The sequence below is a fragment of the Carcharhinus amblyrhynchos genome, chromosome 1 (genome assembly GCF_965287045.1).
Source record: "Carcharhinus amblyrhynchos chromosome 1, sCarAmb.v2.hapA, whole genome shotgun sequence".
NCBI lineage: Eukaryota > Metazoa > Chordata > Chondrichthyes > Carcharhiniformes > Carcharhinidae > Carcharhinus > Carcharhinus amblyrhynchos.
The window spans coordinates 57,306,751-57,320,091 of NC_137324.1; the positions used below are offsets into that span (position 1 = coordinate 57,306,751).

General features: G+C 42.3%; 1 protein-coding gene across 1 annotated transcript in view; it reads left to right on the forward strand.

Moving 5' to 3' along the window:
• Window positions 1-474: 474 nt before the first annotated feature.
• LOC145349379 (NAD(P) transhydrogenase, mitochondrial-like) overlaps window positions 475-13,341 on the forward strand; it is a 109,328-nt gene continuing 96,461 nt past the window's right edge. The window contains exons 1-5 of the mRNA XM_080197901.1: window positions 475-607; window positions 3,597-3,826; window positions 4,944-5,161; window positions 7,702-7,789; window positions 12,791-12,879. Coding sequence (XP_080054027.1) covers window positions 475-607; window positions 3,597-3,826; window positions 4,944-5,161; window positions 7,702-7,789; window positions 12,791-12,879 — 758 coding nt within the window. The remainder of the gene's footprint in view (window positions 608-3,596; window positions 3,827-4,943; window positions 5,162-7,701; window positions 7,790-12,790; window positions 12,880-13,341) is intronic.

Consider the following 13,341-nt stretch of genomic DNA (forward strand, 5'->3'; position numbering starts at 1 on the left):
CCTCTTGTGGTACTGCAGTCAGTTCCTAGGGCTTTACTCCTTGCATTGATTGTCACAGCTATCTGCTCCTGTTGTCTTTTGACCACTAAAAGGGCCTCCTTCCTCCCATTGCAAATACAAAACACCTCTCTTCATTTCCATCGTCTCCACCGAGACCTCCTATGCCACTTATTCTCTTTTCTATTGAGCCATTCTCTGCTTTTTCCCATGGGAGATTCTGTTCATTGTCTGGTTTCATTGTAAATAATGGGTATTGTTAAGGCGTGCTTTGTGGCTTCTGCATTTTTTTTGACAGCTATCAATTTAGTGCCTGAAGATTTTAATCTATCTCACCTTGTAGAGTTTCTCATAGTTTGTTGTTACTAGCAGAGCGCTTGCTGAAGGCCTGAAATATGACTGTTTTGTGATTTTCTCTGCATTGCAGGAGTACAGTGAGGATTGAAGAGCTGGTGGTGGAACTTGTTTGCTGCCAGGATGGCAAACCTCCTGCGCACAGTGGTCACCAGCTATTCCAGTCCTCTTTCCAGTACAGTAAAACGGAAGATGGTGAAGATCCAATGTTTCCAACAATTTAGAACTCATCAGGCCCTCTGGTGCCAGAAGCCAGGTACGGGAAAGACAACTTGCAAAGGCAGTGACTTGAATTATTTTGTATTTAGAAGTAATGCATAATGGTGGTCTACCATGGTGCATCCAGCTGTGACTCAGAGGATGCACTGACATTTGTGTGATGTCTTATTGGGGTTGACAATTTTGTTGTCTTGTCTGATCCAAATCTGGTCTTACCTGGTACGATGCTGTCTGTTGCCTCATAATCTTAAATGCTATTCATACTATAGGCAAGAACTAACCAAAAAAGGGTGGCTCAGTGGTTAGCACTGCTGCCTCACAACGCCAGGGACCCAGATTCAATTCTGGCTTTGGATGACTGTCTGTGTGGAGTTTGCACATTCTCCCCATGTCTGCGTGGGTTTCCTCTAGGTGCTCTGGTTTCCTCCCAATAGATGTGGAGATGCCAGAGTTGGACTGGGCTAAACAAAGCAAGAAGTCGCACAACACCAGGTCAAAGAACAACTGGTTTATTTGGTAGCACAACCACTAGCTTTTGGAGTGCTGCTCCTTCATTAGGCAAGTGGAGTTCTGTTCACAAACAGGGCATATAAAGACACAAACTCAATTTACAAAATAATTTGTTGGAATGCGAGTCTTTACAAATAAACGGGTCTTAAAGGTACAGACAATGTGAGTAGAGAGAGGGTTAAGCGCAGGATAAAGAGATGTGTATTGTCTCCAGCAGGATAGTTAGAACCACAGAACCATGGAACATTACAGCACAGAAACAGGCCCTTTGGCCCTTCTTGTCTGTGCCAAACCATTTTTCTGCCTAGTCCCACTGACCTGCACCTGGACCATATCCCCCCACACCCCTCTCATCCATATACCTGTCCAAGTTTTTCTTAAATTTAAAAGTGAGCCTGCATTCACCACTTCATCTGTCAGCTCATTCCACACTCCCATCACTCTATGTGTGAAGAAACCCTCCCCTAATATTCCCTTTAAACTTTTCCCCCATCACCCTTAACCTATGTAGTTTTTTTCTCCCCTAGCCTCAGTGGAAAAAGCCTCTATCTATAACCGTTATAATTTTAAACACCTCTATCAAATCTCCCCTCATTCTTCTATGCTCCAGGGAATAAAGTCCTAACCTATTCAACCTTTCTCTGTAACTCAGTTTCTCAAGTCCCAGCAACATCCTTGTAAACCTTCTCTGCACTCTTTCAACCTTATTAATATCCTTCCTGTAATTAGGGGGACTAAAATTGCACACAATACTCTAAATTCGGCCTCATCAATGTCTTATACAACCTCACCATAACATTCCAACTCTTATACTCAAAACTTTGATTTATAAAGGCCAATGTTCCAAAAACACTCTTTACGACCCTGTCTACCTGTGATGCCACTTTTAGGGAATTATGTATCTGTATTCCCAGATCCCTCTGTTCTACTACACTCGTCAGCGTCTACCATTTACCTTGTATGTTCTATCTTGGTTTGTCCTTCCAAAGTGCAATACCTCACACTTGTCTGCAATACCTCACACGTGTCTGCGTTAAACTCCATCTGCCATTTTTCAGCCCGTTTTTCTAGTTGGTCCAGATCCCTCTGCAAGCTTTGAAAACCTTCCTCACTGTCCACTACACCTCCAATCTTTGTATCATTTGCTGATCCAATTTACCACATTATCATCCAAATCATTGATATAGATGACAAACAACAATGGACCCGGCACTGACCCCTGCAGCACACCACTAGTCACAGGCCTCCACTCAGAGAAGCAATCCTCCACTACCGTTCTCTGGCTTCTTCCATTGAGCCAATGTCTAATCCAGTTTACTACCTCTCTATGTACACCTAGCGACTGAACCTTCCTAACTAACCTCCCATATGGCTGTCCTCATGTGTGCGGAACTCTGCTATCAGTTTCTGATAGCCATGACTAATAGCCAACTTCCGCACACATGAGGATGGCCTCAACTGGGATCTTGGGTTCATGTCACACTATCTGTCACCCCCACTACTTGCCTGGGCTTGCAAAATCTCACTAACTATCCTGGCTGGAGACAATACACATCTCTTTAACCTGTGCTTAACCCTCCCTCCACTGACATTGTCTGTACCTTTAAGACTTGATTACCTGTAAAGACTCGCATTCCAACCATTGTTTTATAAACTGAGTTTGTGTCTTTATATGCCCTGCTTGTGAACACAACTCCCACTTATGTGATGAAGGAGCAGCGCTCTGAAAGCTAGTGGCTTGTGTTACCAAATAAACCTGTTGGATTTTAACCTAGTGTTGTGAGATGTCTTACTGTGTTTCTCCCGCAGTTCAGGGTTGTGCAGGTTTCGTGGATTGGCCATGCTAAATTGCCCCTTAGTGTCCAAAGGTGTATAGATTGGTTGGATTAACCATGGTAAATGTGTGGAGTCATGATGTGGAGATGCCGGCATTGGACTGGGGTAAATCTGTGGTGTTACAGGGATAGGGTGGGGAGAGGGCCTGGGTAAGATATTCTGCCAGAGAGTCGGTGTAAACTCAATGGGCTGAATGGCCTCCTGCACTGTAGGAATTCTATGAAGATAATGGAAATAATGAAATATGTGACTTTGAATAAGAAAATAAAATTCAAGTGACGATTAATATGCTTTTGAGTAAAACTATTGCAATAATTGTACTGCCGTTAGTTTGTACACAGTCATCTTTTTCTCTTATTGATCCTAAAATCGGAGGCAGCCAATAGCTGGATCACCCCATTGGGAGCACTGTTTTATCTTTGAAATTAGTCTTGTCCTTGTTTCCAGCAATGACATGAAATGCCAAAATGTTCAACATTTTCCAACCGTTTTATGTGAAACAACATCGATAAACCTAGGCCAGTATTGCTGTAGGTAGGATGTGTGGGGAAAACAGGCAGATGGCAAGAATAATTATGTAAAATGGCTGAAAGAAGCAAAAGTATTTCTTTCTTTATTTGTTCCATGATTCACGTTATCGGAGTTTTTTTAATGGCTGGAATGTTGATTTGTGATGGTAGGAATTCCCTATAAACAATTGACAGTGGGAGTCCCTAAAGAGATCTTCCAGAATGAGAAGCGAGTGGCTTTGACTCCAGTTGGTGTTCAGGCCCTGGTGAAACAAGGGTTTAACGTGGTGGTAGAAGCTGGTGCTGGCGTGGCGTCTAAATTCTCCGATGACCAATATGTAGAAGTTGGTGCCAAAATTACCGGAACCAAGGAAGCACTGGGTTCAGACCTCGTTGTCAAGGTAAGATTTGTTCTTGTATCTGAATTATACCCTGCTGCATTTGACCGTACTGTACTAGTCACTAAGCTAGTTCTTTGGTGTTGTTTAGCAATAACCATTATGTTTCTTGATCCTTCTTGCAGGATCTAATACGTTCTCTGATTATTAGATGGATACTTAACACTGGAGAGTTCAGATTTTACCCTCTACTAACTTTAATGGAAAAGTACATTGTAGGAGGGGAGAACTAGCTTATTTGCATTGCCTGCCACTAGAACTAGTGAAGAATTTTATCCCTGGACTGTTCAATTTGTTTATTAAATTTTACTTGGAATTGCTAAATTGCTCTCTAAACTTCAGTAAAAATGTGATGTTATTCGGAGCTGACTTGAGAAATATGCCTCTGGTGCAAGTTGGCTCCAACACTCCCAAGAAAATGGCTGATATAAAAATTGTTGTTTCTTTTCCCTTTCTACTTTTGAGGAAGAAAGCACAGCTTTTTAACGCAATAGCCCACTGCTGGAAAAGCAATGCCCATCAGTGATGAATTGCTTCCCTGAAGTTTGTGGTGCACTCAGCTGATGTTGGTAATTGTTTTGATAAGAATATGAATCTGCATCCTTCTCAACCTGGGATGCTAATCCCAGAGCTCTGATATGGTTTAAATATACTTTGCCGGCTTGAAAGTGGTGGCTTGTTGTATTGTTTTAGAATTAATGTTGGGTGGCAAGGTGGCACAGTGGTTAGCACTGCTACCTCACAGTCTCAAGGACCCAGGTTCAATTCTGGCCTTGGGTGACTGTGCAAACTCCACACAAACACTTGCTCCATATCTGCATCTGTCTCCTCCTGTCCTTCCTTTTGCCCCTATCTCCCCCTCAAACTCAAAGTCAGATAGCTTCCTACTAACTGTATCTAGACCTATGCATTAAGTTGAATCATTTATTCAAGGTATTCAAAATCTTTGGTTGACAAAGGAGAAGCTGAGCTGGTGATGGGATATTTCTTAAAATAATGACCCTTTGGATAGAACAGGAAATAAAGATTTTAAAGACGGATTTCTTGTAAGTTGTTAAAATATGTAACTTGTTCACAGAACAAAATGTGTTGCAATTCCATTGTAAAATCTTTCTTTAAGGTTCGGGCTCCAGGCTTCAGCTCTGCACTGAAAGCTCATGAGGTTGACCTCCTAAAAGGTAAAGCAATTCTGGTCAGCTTCATTTATCCAGCTCAGAACCAGGAGCTGCTTGACAAACTCTCTCAGCGTAAGACTACGGTGCTAGCAATGGAGCAAGTTCCCCGAGTTACAATTGCCCAGGGCTTCGATGCTCTTAGTTCCATGGCCAATATTGCAGGGTAAGAACCATTAGTGTTGTCTGGTTTTTGCATTGAAAATATTGCTTATGACTTGTGACAATTCAAGTGTGCGGAGGTGACTGCAAACCATTCTAACTTAAATTTCCTCTACCCCCAATATGTTTGTGATGATCTCTTATGTTAAAAAGACTCCCCCCTGCAACTTCCTCATACTTTTTGACAACTAAGAAGATCAGGTTGTATCCTGTATATGATTCTTGATCTGGTTTATGATGTTTACAAGTGCCACCTTATTTAATATGGCCTTCATTTCCTTACTTCTTCACTCCTTTTGTCATCCTGCTCTCCAGTAGATTTGATTCTTTAACTAATTGCTTTCTCTCTCATTGTGAATATCTCAAATATAGGCAAGATATAATTTCTGAAATCCTGTTGTTTAGCATTGCACTTGCAAAGATACATAACAGAATGTGGTATGTCCTAGCTGTGTTACTGGGTGTACCATACAGAAGCCTGGACTAATAACCCAGAGAATGGGAGGTCAAACCTCATCACAACACTTTTACAGTTTGTATTCAGTGCAAAGTCATTGTGGAAACAAGAAAACTGAACAAAAAGTTGTCTAATAACCCCAGAAGCCTAACTGGTGTTGTTTCCTGCCTTTGCCTGGTCTGGCCCCTATCTGACCCCAGACCCACAACAACATGGTTGATCTTTAATGTCCTCTGAAGTAGCTCAATGAGACATTCAGTTGTATTGAACTACTACAATGGATAATAAGAAAGGAACCAATAGGAATTCCCAATCAAAAGCATTGTGGTAATGCCTGTAATGATATCCAGGAAGATATCCCATGATTACCTTGGAGCAAATAGGGATAGACCATAAGTGCGAGTGACACCCACCACCCAAGAGTAAATATTACAAAAAATACTATTACTCACTCTATTTCTTTTCTAAAAAATAAATAAATTTGTTCTGGGGATGTTCTGTATTAATGTAATAATAACATGAAACATGCCTGGGAGTAGGAGATGGGTTTGTGTCTAGTAATTCCATTTACTAGAACTTCTTCGCTTCTCTCTGGTGAATGAGATGAGGCAGCTCTTAGGATATTAATACAACTCAGTTTCCAAATTCATTAAACCGTACATTCCCCCCTTTCTTGAGAGAAAGGACCACTTTTTTCATTTGTTGGGAGCTCTCTACTGTGTGGTCAGGAGTTGGGGGCCATTAATTCTTATGTTAAGCTCAGGATTTGCACAGTGCATTAAAATCTGGGGAGTTTCTTGCCCTGAAAATCTCCAGTAATGTCGTTTGTCTCTGTGCCCTCTGCTCCCATCTGGATGAAATGAAAAAGCTTAATTTATAACCTGAGTATAAAATAATGAGGGGCATAGATCAGCTAGATAGTCAACATCTTTTCCCAAAGGTCAGGGAGTCTAAAATTAAAGGGCATAGGTTTAAGATGAAAGGGGAGAGATACAGAAGGGCCCAGAGGGGCAATTGTTTCACACAGAGGGTGGTGAATGTCTGGAATGAGCTGCCAGAGGTAGTAGTAGAGACGGGTACAGTTTTGTTTTTTAAAAAGCATTTAGGCAATTACAGGGGTAAGATGTGTATTGAGGGATATGGGCCAAATGTGGGCAATTGGGACAAGCTTATTGGTTAAAAAAGAGGCGGCATGGACAAGTTGTTTCCATGCTGCAAACCTCTATGACTCCATGATAATTTGATTGTTGTCTGTTGTGATGGGCTTTCTTTTCATCAGACCAAACTAACACAGTCCCCATGTGATGCATTACTTTAAAGTGAAGGAAGCAGAATAACAAAAACAGCTTTGTAGACCTTTGATAAATATAAGATTTGGGAGGATTAGCTGCATTTCTTTTGAAGTTGAAGTAGACCTAATTTAAAGGGGGCTGCGCAGCATCGAAGCAGAGCAATGTAGCTGAGTGTTAGGATCTGTGGTCAGCGACAGGTAATGTAGTGTTCTGTGTGAAAAAGCATGCTTATTACTATATTACAATATAAGTATTAAAATAATACTGATTGATGGTGATTTGAAACACATTACTTCTCTTTGTGGCATATGGAATATTCAAGGGTGAAATTCAGGTCTCTGTTTGTCCAAGAGGGTTGAGAAACATCTAATCACAAATGGGAATGGATGGCTTTTAGGTATTCCTGGTAGTCACTTAAATCATACCTATCTAAATGAGGGTCCTATATGTGTTTGAGGCCAGGTCTTATCCTAAATTGGATAGCACCGAGCAGAGCTGGTGCCCAATGCACTGCACTTGGGATTCTGCACTGGCCGCTGTGCCTAAGCAAAGTTTGATGTGGAGTGTAATGATTCCTCTTATAATGGGCCAGCTGTGAGGCAAGATAAGGTAATGGCAACTCGCCCACATTATTGTAATGAGGCCTGGGACCTAATTTGGATCAAGTGGTGGGCCTCACAAATGGAGTGTGCACAATCCGCGTGCCATTGGTAATGCGCGTGAGGAACGTGTTATGACTAATTTATACATCTTGTGTCAAATTGGAAACTGATTTACTGTCTCTGTTTCTGGTAGGTATAAAGCTGTGGTGTTGGCTGCAAATCACTTTGGCCGTTTCTTCACAGGCCAGATCACAGCTGCTGGCAAGGTTCCCCCAGCAAAGGTAAGATTGGCAGAAGCTGAGAGATAGAGTTCAGGATGCATAATTGTACAAGATTGCAGGCGTTTGGTGAAGATGCAGTACCTTCATTAAAGTTCTTCTATTATCAGGATACTCACCTCAGTCACTCACTTTGTTATAACACAGATCAAACAAGAAGAGCAGCTTATTAGTTACTTTTTTCTAAAAAAAGGGCCAAATAGCTTGGTTGCAGGCAAGCTTAAAAAGGAGTTTCACATTGAACTATTTTGTATTGTAAAACAGGTAAAAAGCAACTCAATACCTGCTTTTTTAAAAATTCATAGAAAGTGGACATCTCTGGCTAGGCCAGCATTGCCCATCCCTAATTGCCCTGGAGAAGATGATGATGAATTGCCTTCTTGGACAGCTGCAGAAGATGTAATTTAGATACACCTACTGTGCTGTTAGGGAGGGATTCTGAAGCAATGACACTGAAGGAATGGCGATATATTTTGCATTCGGGATTGTGAGTGGCTCGGAGCGGAACTTCCTGGTCGTGGTGTTCTAAGGTGTGCATTGCTTGAATATTTTTAAGGCAGAAATGGATACATTTTGTCTGACGTCTGAGGTCATGTATCAGCCGACTTAACAGCGTCTTCCCTGCTGCTATCAGACCCTTGAATGGACCTACCTTGCATTAAGTTGATCTGATTGGCGGATGGTGACTAGTGGAGTGCCCCAGGGGTCGGTGCTGGGGCCTCAGCTTTTTACCATTTATATAGATGATCTGGAGGAGGGAACCGAGTGTAGGGTGTCGAAATTTGCTGATGACACCAAGATTGGGGGAACGGCAAATTGTGCGGCGGGTGTGGAGAGTCTGCAGAAGGATCTAGATAGGCTGGGTGAATGGGCCAGGAAATGGCAAATGGAATTTAATGTTGGCAAGTGTGAGGTGGTCCACTTTGGTAGGAAGAATGGTAGGAAGGACTATTACTTACGGGGCGAAAAACTGCAGCAGGCGACGGTGCAGAGGGACCTTGGGGTCCTTGTGCATGAGTCGCAAAAACCCAGCTTGCAGGTGCAGCAGGTGGTCAGGAAGGCAAATGGGATGCTGGCCTTCATAGCGAGGGGGATTGAATATAAAAGTAGGGAGGTCTTGCTGCAGCTGTATAGGGCATTGGTGAGGCCGCAGCTGGAGTACTGTGTGCAGTTTTGGGCGCCGCACCTGCGCAAAGATATTTTGGCCTTGGAGGGAGTGCAGAGGAGGTTTACTAGGCTGATACCGGAGTTGAGGGGGTTGAGCTATGAGGAGAGGCTGAATAAACTGGGCTTGTACTCATTAGAGTTTAGAAGAATGAGGGGAGATCTCATTGAGACGTATAAGATGATGAATGGGATGGATAGGATAGAGGTGGAGAGACTCTTCCTGCTCAAAAAAGACAGTAGGACTAGGGGGCACAGCCTCAAGATAAAAGGGGGGCGGTTTAGAACGGAGTTGAGGAGGAACTTCTTCATTCAAAGGGTGGTGAATCTCTGGAATTCTCTGCCCGTTGAGGTGGTGGAGGCTGCCTCGCTAAATATTTTTAAGACGCGGGTTGATGGGTTTTTGATAAGAGAGGGGATTAAGGGTTATGGGGAGAAAGCGGGAAAGTGGAACTGAGCAGCGACAGATCAGCCATGATCTTATTGAATGGCGGGGCAGGCTCGAAGGGCTAGATGGCCTACTCCTGCTCCTATTTCTTATGTTCTTATGTTCTCTTCACCCTATCTATGACTGCAACACTACATTCTGGACCTCCTCTTTTCCTTCTCTGTGAATGGTATGCTTTGTCTGTGTAGTGCACAAGAAACAATACTTCTCACTGTATGCTGATACACGTGACAATAATAAATTAAATCAAATCAGATCACATTTTTGGTGAGCAAGAGAGTGAAAGGTTCGAACCTGCATCCCACCTACCCCCCCCATAACCTTTCTCCTCCTTACCAAAGATATCCATTCCTGCCTCAAAAATATTCAAATACTTCACTCCTACCTCATTTTCAGGAAGAGAATTCCAAAAATTCATGACCCTCTGAGTGCAAAACACTTTGCCTCATCTCCGTTTAAATGGGCAGCCCCTCACTTTTAAACAGCAACCCTAGTTCTAGATTCTCAAGAAATAATCTCTTCACATCCACCCTTCCAAAACCCCCCAGGATCTTGTATGCTTCTGTCAAGTTGCCTCTTTACTCTTCAATCTCCAGTTGATATAAGCCTAGCCTGTCCAATCTTCCCTCACAAGACAGTCCACCCATTCCTGGTATGAGTCTTGTAAAACTTTCGAACTGCTTTTAAATCCTTAATTAAATAAGGTGACCACTGTACAAAACAGTCCAAATGTGTCTCACTGGTGTCCTGTAGAACTGAAGTGTAAGCTCCCTATTTTTGTATTCTATTCCCCTCACAATAAATGATAATGTTCCTCTCCCCCTCTCTTCCCTCTTCTCGCCTCCCTCCTTGTCCTTCCCTCTCTTTCTCTGTCTCTCTCTCTCTCCCTGCCACACTCACACAGTGTGATTGCACCTCCAGGTCCCTGAAACCTGCTGGCTTCAGTCCCTCCATCTTCCAGTACATCTCCAGGTTTTTCTGCATTTCCTGATGATCCGGAATCACCTCGAAGAAGTTCAATTTGCTGGAGATGCTGTCAAAGGAGCCTTGATGTTACTGGATCGGGATAGAATCATAAAAGAAAAATTATAGAATTCCGAATTATTTGCTGTAGCTGCATTTTGTGATTCTTGCACTAGGACACCCAGATCCTTCTGCACCTTTGAGCTCTGTAATCTCTCACCATTTAGATAGTGTGCTTTTTTATTCATCTTGCCGAAATGGCCAACCTTACATTTTCCTACATTATACTCCATTTGCGAGATCGTTTTCCAGCTCACCTAACCTCTTTATGTTCTTTAGTAGCCTCCTATCTCATAGGAGCTTCTGCAACAGGAGCAGGAGTAGGCCATTCAGCCTTTTAATCCTGCTCCGCTATTTATTATGACCATGGCTAATCATCTAACTCAGTAACTTATTCCTGTTTTCCCCCTACATTCTTTGATTCCTTCATGCCCAAGAGCTATATCTAACTTCTTCTTGAAATGATGTGGAGATGCCAGCGTTGGACTGGGGTGGGCGCAGTAAAAAGTCCCAGAACATCAGGTTAAAGTCCAACAGGTTTATTTGCTAGCACAAGCTTTTGGAGCACTGCCCCTTCATCAGGTAAATCTACTCATCTGATGAAGGGACAATGCTCCAAAAGCTCACTAGCAAATAAACCTATTGGACTTTAATCTGGTATTGTGAGACTCCTTCTTGAAAATATGCAATGTTTTGGCCTCAACTGTCTTCTGTGGTAGAGAATGCTGCAGATTTATCACTCTCTGGATGAAGAACTTTCTCATCATCTCAATCAGAAATGGTTTACCCTGTAACCTCAGAATTGTGACCCCTGGTTCTGGACTCCCTGCCAATGGGAACATCCTTTCTGCATTTACCTTATCTAGTCATGTTAGAATTTTATAATTCTACGTGATCCCCCTCTTACTTATAAATTCCAGTGAATATAATCTTAACTGACTTAATCTCTCCTTGTACGTCAGTCCTGTCACCCCAGGACTCAGTCTGGTAAACATTTGCTGCACTCCCTCCATAGCAAGAACATTCTTCCTCAGATAAGGAGACAAAAACTACTCACCATATTCCAGATATGGACCCAACAGGGGCCTGTATAACTGCAGCAAGATGTCTCTGCTCCTGTACTCAAATCCTCTCGCTATGAAGGCCAATGTAACATTTGCTTTCTTCACTAAATGCTGTACCTGCACACTTACTTTCATTTACATTTAGTGACTGGTGTAAAAGGACACCCAGGTCTTGTTGCACATTCCCCTCCCTGGGCCTGATAATCGACATCGCAGAGTACTTAAGGGTGTGGTACAGATAATCTGTCTTCCTGTTTTTGCTACCAAAGTGGATAACCTCACGTTTATCCACATTATACTGCATTTGCCATGCATTTTCCCCCACTCTGTCAACTTGTCAAAATCACACTAAAACATCTCTGCATCCTCCTCACAGCTCAACTTCCACTCAGCTTTGTGTTATTGCACGTTTGGAGATATTACATTTAATTCCCTCATCTAAATCATTAATATATAGTGTCAATTGCTGTGGGCCTAGCACTGATCCCAAAAACAGTACCCAACTTGGAAAAAGACCCGTTTGTTCTTATTTTTTGTTTCCTGCCTGCCAACCAGTTTTCTATCCGTCTCAATACACTACCCCCAATCCAATGTGCTTTAATTATACACGCTAATTTCTTATGTGAGACCATGACGAAAGCCTTCAAAAAGTCCAAGTAAATCACATCCACTGGTTCCTCATCATCAACTCTATTGGTTACATCGTCAAAGAATTCAGCAGATTTATCAAGCATGATTTTCCTTTTATAAATCCAAGCTGACTCTGTCCAATCCTGCTGTTGTTTTCCAAGTGCTCTGCTATTAAATCTTTTATCATGGACTCTAGCATTTTCGCCACTCCCAGTGTCAGATAGACTGGTCTATAATTCCCTGTTTTCATCTACTTCTCTTTTTATAGTGGAGTTACATTAGTTATGCTCCAATCTGTAGAAACTGTTCCAGAGTATGAAGAATCTTTAAAGATCACCTTCAATGCATCCACTATTTCCACAATCACATTCTTAAGTACTCTGCGACATCGATTATCAGGCCCTGGAAATTTTATCAGCCTTCAATCCCATCAATTTCCCCAACACCATTTCTCTACTAATCCTGACTTTCTTCAGTTCCTGCCTCTTATTAAACCCTGTGCTCCCCAACATTTCTGGTACATTATTTCTGCCCTCCTTTCTGAAGAGAGAACTGAAGTATGTACTTAGTTGGTCTGACATATTTTTGTTCCCCATTGGAAATTCTGCAGATTTCTTTTTGTCAGTCTTTTGAAACGACAATATGTAGCAATGATTCTTGTGTTTGTCATTGTAGGTCCTTATTATTGGTGGTGGTGTCGCTGGACTCTCTGCAGCAGGTTGTGCAAAATCAATGGGAGCCATTGTCAGAGGATTTGACACAAGGTACTTTTAATTTCCCTTGGGGTTGTCGAGATGCTTTACTTCCAACTAAGCTACTCTTATATCCTTTCCATCAGAGATGCAAATGTATCTACATAAAATACTCCAACTGTAGCCTAATCCACATCTTGTTCCAATACAACATCAATTACATGTTTTTACCTCTATTTAAAAACTGAGGACTCGTTTACTGTTTCTGTATTCACCCTTACTTTTAAATGGTTGTAAGTGAGGCTTGGCAAAGCTTGCTATAGTCCAGCCTTATCTGGTGATGGCTCGGTTGTTCAGCATTGATGTTCAGGTCAACATCTTTGCACTTTGGAGAGGTAAGTTGTGGGTTGTACTGGGGACCTCTGAATGTTTTGTGGAGGACATTGTGGAATGTATTGGGAGTAGAAATGGTCATGCAAGCTAATGGGAACAAAGGTATATAGCGGGATTTTCTGGCCGCGCTCTCCCCAGAAT